The sequence below is a fragment of the Vombatus ursinus genome, unplaced genomic scaffold (assembly GCF_900497805.2).
Source record: "Vombatus ursinus unplaced genomic scaffold, bare-nosed wombat genome assembly UNPS02013950.1, whole genome shotgun sequence".
NCBI classification, from domain to species: Eukaryota; Metazoa; Chordata; class Mammalia; order Diprotodontia; family Vombatidae; genus Vombatus; species Vombatus ursinus.
Window position 1 is genome coordinate 2,453,770 of NW_020953728.1, and position 12,689 is coordinate 2,466,458.

At 36.4% G+C, this 12,689-nt stretch overlaps 1 protein-coding gene across 1 annotated transcript in view; it reads right to left on the reverse strand.

Moving 5' to 3' along the window:
• Window positions 1-12,689, reverse strand: part of SLC38A1 (solute carrier family 38 member 1) — a 71,882-nt gene that overhangs the window by 32,723 nt on the left and 26,470 nt on the right. Inside the window, exons 4-6 of the mRNA XM_027858972.1 lie at window positions 2,573-2,646; window positions 1,038-1,130; window positions 590-671 (exon numbers count right to left, since the gene is read on the reverse strand). Of these exons, the coding sequence (XP_027714773.1) occupies window positions 590-671; window positions 1,038-1,130; window positions 2,573-2,646 (249 nt within the window). The remainder of the gene's footprint in view (window positions 1-589; window positions 672-1,037; window positions 1,131-2,572; window positions 2,647-12,689) is intronic.

Genomic DNA, 12,689 nt, shown 5'->3' on the forward strand with positions numbered 1-12,689 from the left:
TGTAAAGTAAATGTCAGCAAGTAAAAATTCATGAGAGGTATTTTTTTCCCACTGCTTCCTTATGTTTAGCATGTTACTATAAGAATGAGTGGTTTGGAATTATGGGCTTCTATAATTTTCCCTTGAAGGAAAATAGGAAAAAAATAACAATGAAAGGGAATTGCTAAACAAAATGGAATCAAAGTATGACTTGTAGGTCAGATGTGTCTAAGATTATTTGAATCTTTTGTGGGAAGGTCCAGATCACATAAAACACTCATTCCTAGAATGTCCTTTCTTCAACAATGTGGTTTTACCTTTCCATTGAAAATACTTCAATAAATTTCATTCCATGTAAACTAGATACAGGCTTCAGTTTAGGGTCCTATAAAATTCCAACAGCATTTCTTTGTTGCATGTTAAATGAGTTTTCATATACCAAACCTTTTAAGTTTTCTACCTGTGTGACTTGCTTTTTTCCCTTTATTTTTCTCATCCCAAATCAGTCTACCAAAAGTTCAGTCAACTAGAATTTTATTAAGATCAAAACTTTGATTAGTCTACATATAAATTTAAAGTTAGAACATAAAAAAATAGCCTTTTAACTTACGGAAATTCTTCTTCCTTTCCTATAAGAACTTTTATGACACCAGGCAGTTCACTTTTTATTATAAAAAGGTAGCTCAGAATGGCTAAGGAGGAAAATAAAAATATTTTTTAGAAAGGAGACACTATAGTTCATATTGCAAGTCATACAAAAGGTTATAAAGCCTTGTCCTTAGGTTAAGGCATTAAGATAGAAAGCCAGCATTGCCAAATCCTAGCAATTTAATTGGCTATAAGCAAAAGATGAGACTAGTCTATTCTGCACATCACACACCATTTTAGCTATAAGGGCAGGTAATGACCATGGTTTTGTCACCATGAGGCCACCAAAACACAACTACTAAAAGGAAAAATATTTTTAGTCACACTGTTTTAAAGTGTGTACAGAGACATGCTTGTTAGGGAGTGGGTTAGGGCAGGGAGACAAGGGGAGAAGATTGTGTTGCATTTACCTCCCATGTTCTGGAGAAAGGTGGTTCCAAATATGATATACTTCCCTTTGATGCTATAGATTTTCTCACCCATCTTTTCAAAATTCAAACATCCTGAATGAATTTAAAGGAACATAAAAAGTGACAAAAGTCATAAAATCAAAACAACCAAAATCCAGTGATCATTCTTCAACCCTGTTATTCCTATCCTGCCAAAATCAAGCAGTGTTCTAAGCTGTCATAAGGATGAAGGAAATATTATTTCAAAACTTATTAAAAATATTTAAGTGTCAAGAATGATCACTATTTCTCCTTTTTGATTTGACTGTAAAAGCATAAAAAGTGATCTAATGGCTTATTTTTAATTGTTTCAAATAAGCAGAGCTCTATTTTGGACATTCTTACTGTTTAAATCTTATTCCTAGGCCCAGTCTACCTAGTAAAAATGAAATAGAGGACTGACGCAATTACACTGATGCCCTTCCCCTCCCCCCACCACAAAAAAAGTATTTTGCTTTAGGTTGCTCAAATTGTCAAGCTTAGACTGAATTTTTTGCCTTGACTAAAGTAATTGAAGTTGTATGGAATTGGATCTTTTTCCTATTATTTTTGGGTTGACTTGTTTTTTCTTATTTTCATTCTATCAAGGACTATGCTTGATAAATACAAAAATTTATTTGGGGTGTTCATAGAAGTCATGACACTAGGAATCATGCAATTTTGATAATGGTCTCAATTAAAATCAAGCTATCAAAATACTGAGGAAGACAAAATGAGAATGACAGATAATGTCTGCTAGAGCACAATGCAGACAAACTGAAATTCGAAGCATTTAAGGTACTGATCTAAATGGTTATGGGAAGACAAATTCGTTCTTTTTTTTTATCTTGTTTACATTTCTTTATGACTTATGCTCAAAATGTTTATGTTTTCCAAACCTAGTGCTCAAAGAAAAAAAACAGCTAGATCCTCTATTTAGAACCAAATGTTCCAGGTTTTTGTAATATAATGCTCTGGCTAACATAGGAAATATATTGCAAATATAATTCAGTATGAAACAAAACTAGAAAATAAACCTTCAGGAATTACAATCTTAAGGTAATTTAATAGTAGATACTTTGAGGTTAGCTCAGAAGTAATGTTTTCTCTTTGGAACTTGCCCAAGAGAGAATGAATAAATACGTTTCCTTTTAAAACCTGGAAATTACAACTTGAAGACATAGGACACTTGTTCTTAAATATAGTATGAACTGAGGGATAAAGTAGAACTCAAGAGTAAGATAATCAACTGAAAAAAATAAACCCTAATTGAAAGTTCTCTTTAAATTGCACTTCTCACTTGCTTTATGTACCACTGAAAAAATGCAATTGATATTGCATTTTGCCTTGGCCCCAGGTGAGCACCAAAGACATTCCTTTACTGCTGTTCCAGTTGCTGTTTCTATATAATCAGGCTGCTGAAAGAGCAAAAGGAAATTCAGCTAATAAAATCATTATGAAAATCTTTCCCTCTGACCTTCTTCCACTTAACTAAATTGGATCTTGTCTCAACTTACCTGTTTTCTCTGAACAAGCCAACATAAGATTGATTGAATAACCAGTCAGGATTGTTACTAAAATAAAAAGGAACCTAAAACAAAGGAAAAAATATTTTGTTATAATTAGCTAAAAAGAAAAATGTCTTTGGAATTGGACTTTTAGACAGGCAAAGGTTAATTTAAATGGGCAAAATCATTCTGCTAAGAGAATCCAAAGTTTACAGTCTATTACTCATTCCCTCTTTAAAAATCTATATTAAGAGGAGTGGAGCCAAGATGGCAGAGGGAAAGCAGTGACTTGCTAGAGCTCTCCCCCAAACCCCTACACATACCTACCAAAAATGGCTCTAAACAAATTCTAAAGCAGCAGAACCCACAAAAAAACAGAGTAAAACAAATTTCTAGCCCAAGACAACCTGGATGGCTGATTGGAAAGGTATATCGCGCCGGGCTGGGAGAAGAGCACAGTTCGGTGTGGGTGCGCAGGCCGCAGCGACCCTGGAGCAGGCCTCAGAGGGCTGAATCGCAGGCAGCTGTGGCGGTTTCCAGAGTTCTCAACCCATGAATGCCAAAGACAACTTAGGTCAGTGGGAAGACAACTTAGAAGGTCAGTGGGAAAAGTCTGTTTCTGCGGTGAGAGAAGAAGCTAGATCTCAGCCGCCCCTAGGGCAGCGGCTGCGTTCTGAGCTTCTGGCCCACAGACTGAAAGGGAATAGAGTGGCTGATCAGGGGGGGATTGCAGGAATCTCTTTGCCAGGGCTGAGGCAGGAATCTCTTGCTTTACTGGTGCTTGGATCTGGGTCACAGTTCTGAGGGGCGGTCCTGGGGCGAGGAGGAGAGCTAGCATGGTGGAGCTTGTTGTGGCGGTGGAGAGGAAACACCTCGCCCCTTATCATAGCACCTTGGAAGAACTGACACTTTTCAGGTCCCTAGAAGTATCTCTGAAAACAGCTGTACAAACCCCCAAAGCTTGGAACAGTACATTCTCCACACTGGAAACAGACTCTTGCCTTAACAAAGAGTTTAAAACTCAAGTAATTGGTTGGGATCATGAGCAAGCAGCGTAAAAAGAGTCAGACTATATTATCTTACTTTGGTGACAAAGAAGATCAAAACATACAACCAGAAGAAGAAAACAAAGTCAAAGCTCCTACATCCAAAACTTCCAAGAAAAATATGAATCAGTCCCAGGCCTTGGAAGAGCTCAAAACGGATTTTGAGAAGCAAGTTAAGACAAGTAGAGGAAAAACTGGGAAGAGAAATGAGAGTGATGCAAGAAAATCATGAAAAGTAAGTTAACAGCTTGCTAAAGGAGACCCCCAAAAATACTGAAGAAAATAACACCTTAAAAAATAGCCTAACCCAAATAGCAAAAGAGGTCCAAAAAGCCAATGAAGAAAAGAATGCCCTAAAGAGCAAAATTGGCCAAATGGAAAAGGAAGTCCAAAAGATTACTGAAGAAAATACTTCCTTAAAAATTAGAATAGAGCAATTGGAAGCTAGTGACTTTATGAGAAATCAAGACACTGTAAAACAAATCCAAAAGAATGAAAAATTAGAAAACAATGTGAAATATCTCATTGGAAAAACAACTGCTGGAAAATAGATCCAGGAGAGATCATTTAAAAATTATTGTACTTTGAAAGCCATGATCAAAAAAAGAGCCTAGACATCATCTTTCAAGAAATGATCAAGGAAAATTGCCCTGATATTTTAGAACCAGAGAGCAAAATAGAAATGGAAAGAATCCACCGATCTCCTCCTGAAAGAGATCCCCAAAGGAAAACTCCTAGGAATATTGTAGCCAAATTCCAGAGTTCCCAGGTCAAGGAGAAAATATTACAAGCAGCCAGAAAGAAACAATTCAAGTATTGTGGAAACACAATCAGGATAACACAAGATTTAGCTGCTTCTACATTAAGGGACCACAGGGCATGGAATATAATATTCTGGAGGGCAAAGGAGATAGGATTACAACCAAGAATCACCTACCCATCCCCTTCAGGGGAAAAAATTGTCATTCAGTGAAATAGAGGACTTTCAAGCATTCTTGATGAAAAGACCAGAGCTGAATAGAAAATTTGACTTTCCAATACAAGACTCAAGTGGAACATGAAGAGGTAAACAGAAAAGAGAAATCATAAGAGACTTATTAAGATTGAACTGTTTACATTCCTGCATGGAAAGATGATATTTGTAACTCATGAGACCTTTGTCAGTATTAGGGTAGTTGGAGGGAAAAAATTATATGTATGTATAGATAGATAGATAGATAGATAGATAGATAGATAGATAGAGGGCACAGGGTGAGTTGAAGATGAAGGGGTCATATCTGGAGAATAAAATTAAGGATGTGAGAGAGGATTACACTAGGAGAAGGAGAAAGGGAAAGGTAGAACAGGGTAAATTATCTCACAAAAAAACAGAAAAGAAAAGGCTCTTACAGTGGAGAGGAACTGGGGGAAGGTGAGAGGGAATGAGTGAATCTTATTCTCATAGAATTTGACTTAAGGAGGGAATAACATACACACTCAATTGGGGTATGGAAATCTGTCTTACCCTACAGGAAAATAGGAGGGGGAAGGGGACAAGAGAGTAGGGGGATTATAGAAAAGAGGGCAGATTGGGAAAGGGGGTAATCAGAAGCAAATACTTCTGAGGAGGGACAGGGTCAAAAGAAAGAATAGAATAAATGGGGGGGCAGGATAGGATTAAGGGAAATAGAGTTAGTTTTTCAGAGCATGTCTACTATGGAAGTGTTTTGCATAACTGCAAAAGTATAGTCTATATTGAGTTGCTTGCCTTTTCAATGAGGGTGGGTGGGGAGGGAGGAAGGGAGAAAATTTGGAACCCAAAGTTTAAAAAAACACATGTTTAAAAAAAATTTTCACATGCAACTGGGAAATAAGAAATACAGGAAATGGGGGTACAGAAATCTATCCTGCCCTATGAGAAAATAGAAGGGGAAGGGGGGGAGAGATAGCAGGGATAGCAGACTAGGGGAAGGGGTATTCAGAATGCATGTCATCTTGGGGTGGAGGGAGGGGTGAGATGGGATGAAAATTTGGAACTCAAAATCTTGTGGAAATAAATGTTGAAAACTAAAAATAAAAAAAAATTAAAAATTTTAAAAAATAAATAAATAAAAAATCTATATTAAGAACATATTAAAAAAATTGCTAATCAGAACCCACAAAACTATAAAAACCTTTGGCTGGTTCAAAGCCTCAATTTTTTCCTTGGATCTTAAATAACATTATGAATTTTTTTTCACATTTTAAATATATATTTATGGATCATCTTTTAAACAGGATGTGGGAGCAAAGGGGAATGAGAACTCTTAAAACCAGTGATATGTTGTGTTAACTGGGAGGAAAAACAAACAAACAAACAAACAAACCAAAAACCAACAACAAACTACTATTCTGAGCCTTGGTTTTCACAATTTGTAAAATGAGGGGCTTAGACTTGATCATTTAATGCTAGTTTCTTCCAGCTATAAAATTCTGTAACTCTTTTTTGAATATGTATACTTGGAACATAGAGATGTTTGTTGTTTTTAAACCTCTAGTTCCTTTATAATAACAATTAGTCATCTCCTAACTGGTGTTAGAATCCTAATATGCAAAATAAAAAAGATGATCTGAACAGTTACATTAATGTTCTTGTAATGTTTATATTAATTATTAAATTATAATTATATATAATATACTACATATAAAATTATAATTATAATTAATTATCCTCTTTTAAAAAAAGGTCTTTTACTTGAAATACTTGGTAATCAAGTCAAAGTTGAGATAAGAAAAAGATCAACAAGACGTGTGTGTGTGTGTGTGTGTATGTGTGTGTGTGTGTTTGTGTGTGTATGTGTCTGTGTCTGTGAGATATTCTTCTATTTCTGATTTCTTTTTTCCAAAATAGACATGCTAAGCTCAGGAAAATCTATTTATTCAAGAGAGTAAAAGAAACTTTGACAAAGCATTGTTTCAGAGTCCACCTGTTTCCTGACTTAACAGAAACAAATACTCAAAGCACAACTTATCACTGTCTCCAATCTGTTTTAAGTAATTAAAAATGTCTTTATTATTTTAACAAAAAATATCTTCTTTTCATAAGAGTTTGTACTTGACATCGTCACTGAATATGCTCACCTTGCTTCGTAGCTTTGAGTTCTATAGCAATAAGGGACAGGGCTTCTATCCCCAAAGACTGTTCAGGTTGCTGATGCATAAGTTTGCTAGTAGAATGGGAAAGGTGCAAAAGATATCTTTGCTGTCTATTTCTCCCCATAATTTGGTTACTTTTCCCTTTATATATTTAGATGCCATTTGGTTTATATACATTAAATACTAATATTAATTCATTGCCTATGGTATCTTTCAGTATAAATTAAGTTTCCTTGTAATTTTCTTTTAATCAAATCTATTTTTATTGTTGTCTTGTTTGACATCATTAATCATGTGCCACCTCCTGCTTCCCCCACTCTCCAACTTTGCTCCCTGTCATTCAGAGTTCAGCTAATGCTCCTTATTACTTAAATTCTTTCTTTCTGGCTGTCTGTAGCATTTTTTTTCCCTTGACCTAGAAGCTCTGGATTTTGGCTATCATATTTTGGAGAGTTTTCATTTCGGGGCTTCTTTTTGAGGGTGACCAGTGAATTCTTTCCATTTTTACTTTGCCTTCTGGTTCTAATAACTCTTGGTAGCTTCCGAAATGATATCCATACTTTCTTTTGGTCCTGGGTTTCAGGAGTCCAATGATTCTTTTTTTTCCTCTTTTTTTTAGGCAACTGGGGTTAAGTGACTTGCCCAGGGTCACACAGGTAGTAAGTGTCAAGTGTTTGGTTGGAGGTTGGATTTGAACTCAGGTCCTCCTGACTTGAGGGCTAGTGCTCTATCCACTGCACCACCTAGTTGCTCTCCCAAATGATTCTTAAATTGTCTCTAGCTGATTTTTTTTCCAGGTGAGTTGTTTTTGAGATATATTATATTTTCTCCTATTTCTTCAGTCTTCTTACTTTTAAAAAATATTTCTTGTTGTTTCATGGAGTCATTAACTTGGTCCATTCAAATTTTCAAGTATTCTCTTACTCAGATAAGGTTTTATACTGTTTGTACTACACTATTTTTTTTCACATTATACACTTTCCTTCAAAGCTTTCATTTCTTTTCTAGTTTTTTCCTCCAGAAATCTCATTTTGGTTTTAAAATCATGAACATATTTGTAGGCAGCAGGGAAGTAGTTGGTGGAAAGAGAAGCACAGTTGGCTTCCTGCATATCACCAGGCTCATTCCTGCTAGATCCAGGCCCTCTTCTTTCCTTGGTGAACAACCATAGACTCCAATTCAGTCCCTGTACTGTCTGTATCCCTCTGCTGATCTGGGATGGAAAAAATGATCAACTCTGATTTTCCTTAAATTTCTTTGGTTTGGTGCTCTTTGTTGGAGTAGTTGTGGGAGAGACCTGGGTCACAGTGCTTCCTCCTACTCCACCTTTGCTGGTCTGCTGTCAAGAACTATCTTGGGATTAGCTTATGTTTGCAATTCTCTCCCATAGTCATACTTGTAGGTCACTTATCTTCATGATTAAACAAGCACCATCATATTTTAAGAGTGAAGTTTTCTTCTAAGAGAAAAAGATCCAAACACATTCATTTTCATCAACTAACACTTCAAATTAATCTTCGCTAGTTTATTCAACCTTAAGACTTTTTTTGTCCCTCTGGGACTGCGACAATTCTTTTGAAACTAAACATCACTCAAATCACTGCCATCACAAAATGAAAGGTTGGACCCCCAAAATTAGTCATCAGTGGGCAAAATCAACTTAGAAATAGGTCTCCAGTTGAGTGCCTTCATAATAACTCTGTGAATTGATGTTACTATTTTTCCCATTTTTACAGATGGAGAAACTAAGGTAAAAGTTCAAGTGACTTGTCCAGAATCATACAGCTAAGTGTCTGAGGCAGGATTTGAACTTAGGTCTTTCTGATTCTAAGTCCATCTCTATATCCACTTGTGCCTTGTAGCTGAATAGGTAATGAATAAATATGCACAGAAGCTCTTTTTGTGATGGCAAGGAATCAGAAACTAAAGTGGTGACCATTAATTGTGGAATGGCTGAACAAATTATGGTATATAAATGCAATGAAATATTGTTGTGCCATGAAAAATTACGAAAAAAGATGGTTTCAGAGAAACAGAGCAGACCTGTAAATGGAACAAATAGAGCCAGGAGAAAAATTTATGTAATGACATTATTGTAGAAAAAAAAACTTTGAAAGACTTAAGAACTCTGATCAATGCAATGACCTACCACAATTCTAGAGGCCTAATAGTAAATCATGCTACACATCTCTTAACAGAGAGGTAATAGATTCAAAACTCAGAGTAAGACACATTCTCAGACATGGTCAGTGTGGGAATTTGTTTCACTTGACTAGAGTATTTGTAACAAAGCTTTTGTTTTCAGTGGTTGGGGGTGGGGAAAAGGGAGCTAGGGATAGGTTAGCAAAATAAAAAGAAAACAAGAGAAAGAAAACTGAGTCATTGAATTCTTTAATGCAAAGAAGAAAAGAGAAAGGACAAAATCACAAACAAGTAGGATAGCTTTGCAAGATACATATTGAAAAGACCAGCCAAGACAGTAGAGTAGCATGTAGTAGGCCAGCTTTGTCTCACAATTACTCCTCTATGATCTAAAAAACTGCACAATTGGGAAACCCAAGGAAAAATCCCAGTGAATGATTTCTTTTGGCCTAGATTGGCATAAAAAGACAGAGAGGTCTGTGGAGAAGGGACCGGATTTAGCAAGGAAAGCACAATGTGAAACTTTCCAAAGCACAGAGTGAACTGGGGGTTGTAACTATGCATTAGTGCAAGAAGAGGTCCCAGATACACTATGCGGAGTAGGCCTAACATTATCTAGGGAGCAAGAATAGGTGTCAAGTGGCATCTCTGTCCTTGGTACCCCAAAGTGGGGTTGCAAATCCAGTGCAGAAGGCTAGGGGTAAGGGCCCAAAGCAAGAAATAATCAGGGGCCCAAAACTGTGTACTGATCAAGGAACAGCAACAGAACTGAGAAGTCCTCAGGTTAGTCTGAATAATCAGGACGTGGAGCTCAGACCAAAGCAGACCCTTCAGTTCCATTTCCTCGGAGCTGCAGAATCTTCCAGGTAGCTAATAGCGGTCGGATCTAGCTGCAGCCTATTGGAACTCCAAGCAGAGGCAAAACCCACAGGTGTGTTGTTCAGATCCAAATCCAGGTGAGGACTTTTCAGAATTCATAGCAGGAAAGCAATTTTCTTGCTTTGACCTGAATCAAACCACTTTGGGAACAAAAAAATAATAACTTGCAGGAACCCCAGCTTGGGTTCCCTGAGATTCCTGAAGAACCCAGTATTCAATAGCGGCATGACCATTCTGTTTGGGGGAGAACAGGTGACATGTGAACTTCAAATGAAGGAAGAATATTGTTGCGAGTGAAATCTGTGATAAAGAGAAACTGAGGCAATAAAGTTTTGAGCACATTCAATTTATTAGTAAGGATAGCAAGCGTCAGTAAAAGGGATACAAGTTTCCTCAGTAGCCAAGGATGCATCTGACAATCAAGGTAGCTTGTTTATAGTCATACAAATAAACCTTAAAGATAGACAGGGACATCAATCTGACATATCAAAGGTACAGGTTAGCAACCACAAGTTACATCAGTTTATCACCAGATGGATATCCTCTGGAAAGTCCCATGGTTGGCAATTTCTGAGGGAGAGCAAAGAACTTGTGGTTTACATATTACTGATTTCTAATAAATTAGAATATAGATCAGAATTCTGTGGCTGGAGAGTACTGAGGAAGGGAACTTAATGGGTGGAGGGTGACTTGTGTTATAAATGGGGAACTAACACCGGCAGGTTTAAGGTGTTCAGAGGGAGTTCAAGTTCACATATTAAGGGAGATTAACTAATACAGAGGGGACACCTAGATGGTGCTGTACCAGGAGTCAGAAGGACACGAGTTCAACTCTGGCCTCAGATACTTACTAGCTGTGTGAGCCTGGGCAAATCATTTAGCCTTGTTTGTCTCAGTTTCCTCATCTGTAAAATGAGCTAGAGAAGGAAATGGCAAGCCACAACAGTATCTTTGCCAAGAAAACTCTAAATGGGGTCATGAAGAGTCAGATATGACTGAAACAACTGAACAATAACAACCCATAGCAACTTGATTATTGAAATGAAATGATTATTAATAAATAGTAATTTAAAACTCAATAAAATAATACAAGATGAAGTGAGATATGAATTTTCAATTTCACAATACACATGCATACAGAGTTTAGTGCAAAATACACTTTACTCAACAGGGAAACAGGGAGGGATTAGTCATAACCAAAATAAACTATCCTTGGAGGGTAGTTTGAAAAGAGGTGTTTAAAAGCAAAAAAAAGAAAAGGTAGAAACCATAACTGGGTTCTGGGCAAGAAAAGTAGGAGTAGATTGCACCAGGCATAAAACACTGATCCCAAGTCCACACTTTCTTTCTCATCACCTTCTTTGTTGTAAAGAGGAGGCAGGAAACAAAGAAAGGAAAAATTATAAGAGAATGGAATGAAAAGAAATTAATATAGTTAACCATCATAACTGTGAATGTGAATAGGTTGACTCATCCACAAAATGGAAGAGGATAAAGAATGGATTAGAATAATTGGAATAAAATATTTGGAAAAACTTTAGTTGCTCATGGGTAGGCCAAGCTAATATAACAAAAATGACAATTCTACCTAAGCTAATTTGCTTATTCAGTGCCATACCCATCAAACTACCAAAAATTATTTTATAGAGCTAGAAAAAATAATAACAAGATTCATCTGGAATAACAAAAAGTCCAGAATATCAAGGGAATAATGAAAAGAAATGTAGGGGAAGGTGGCCTAGCCATTCCAGATCTTAAACTGTATTAGAAAGCAGGAATCATCAAAACTATTTGGTACTGGCTAAGAAATAGAGTGATGGATCAGTGTAATAGGTTAAAGTGTGCAAGACACAGTAGTCAATAACTATTGTAATCTACTATTTGAGAAACCCAAAGACCCCAGGTTCTGGGATAAGAACTCACTATTTGACAAAAACTGCTGGGAAAACTGGAAAAGAGTATGGCAGAAACTAGGCATAGACCAAAATCTCACACCATATACCAAAATAAAGTCAAAATGGGTACATGATTTAGATATAAAGGCTGATACAATAAGCAAACTGGGAGAGCAAGGAATGGTTTACCTCTCAGATTTATGAAGAACAGAAGAATTCATGACCAAACAGGAGATAGAGAACATTACAAAATGCAAAGTGGACAATTTTGATTATATTAAATTGAAAAGTTTTTGCACAAACAAAGCCAATGCAACCAAGATTAGAAGGAAGATAGAAAATTGGGAAAGAATTTTTACAACCAGTCTCTGCTAAGGGCCTCATTTCTAAAATACATAGAGAATTAAGTCGAATTTATAAGAATACAAGTCATTCCTCAACTGATAAATGGTCAAAGGATATGAACAGGCAGTTCTCAGATGAAGAAATTAAAGCCATCTATAACCACATGAAAAATTCCTCTAAATTTATTGATTAGAGAAAAGCAAACTCTTTTTGGGATATAGATTTACTAGCACTATTGCTGAGTCAAAAGGGTAGGCATAGTTTAATAACTTTTTGGGCATACTTCCAAATTGTTTTCCCAATGATTAGAACAGTTCACAGCTGCACCAACAGTACATTAGTATACTGACTTTCCCACAACTTCTCCAGCTTTTGTCACTTTCTTTTCTGTCATCTTAGCTAATCTGATGGGTTTGAGACAATACTTCAGAGTTGTTTTAACTTGCATAATTATCAGTGATTTAAAGCATTTTCCCCTGAAAACTGCCTATTCGTAACCTTTGGCCATTTATCAATAGGGGATTGGCTCTTCTTGTTATTTGACTTAGTTCCTTATGTATTTAAGAAGTGAGACCTTTATCAGAGAAATGTGCTGCTAGGGTTTCTCTCCCCTCCCCACTCCCCAGTTTCTTGCTTTTCTTCCAATTTTAGCTTCATTGTTTTTGTTTGTGTAAAAGCATTTTAACTTTATGCTATCAAAATTAT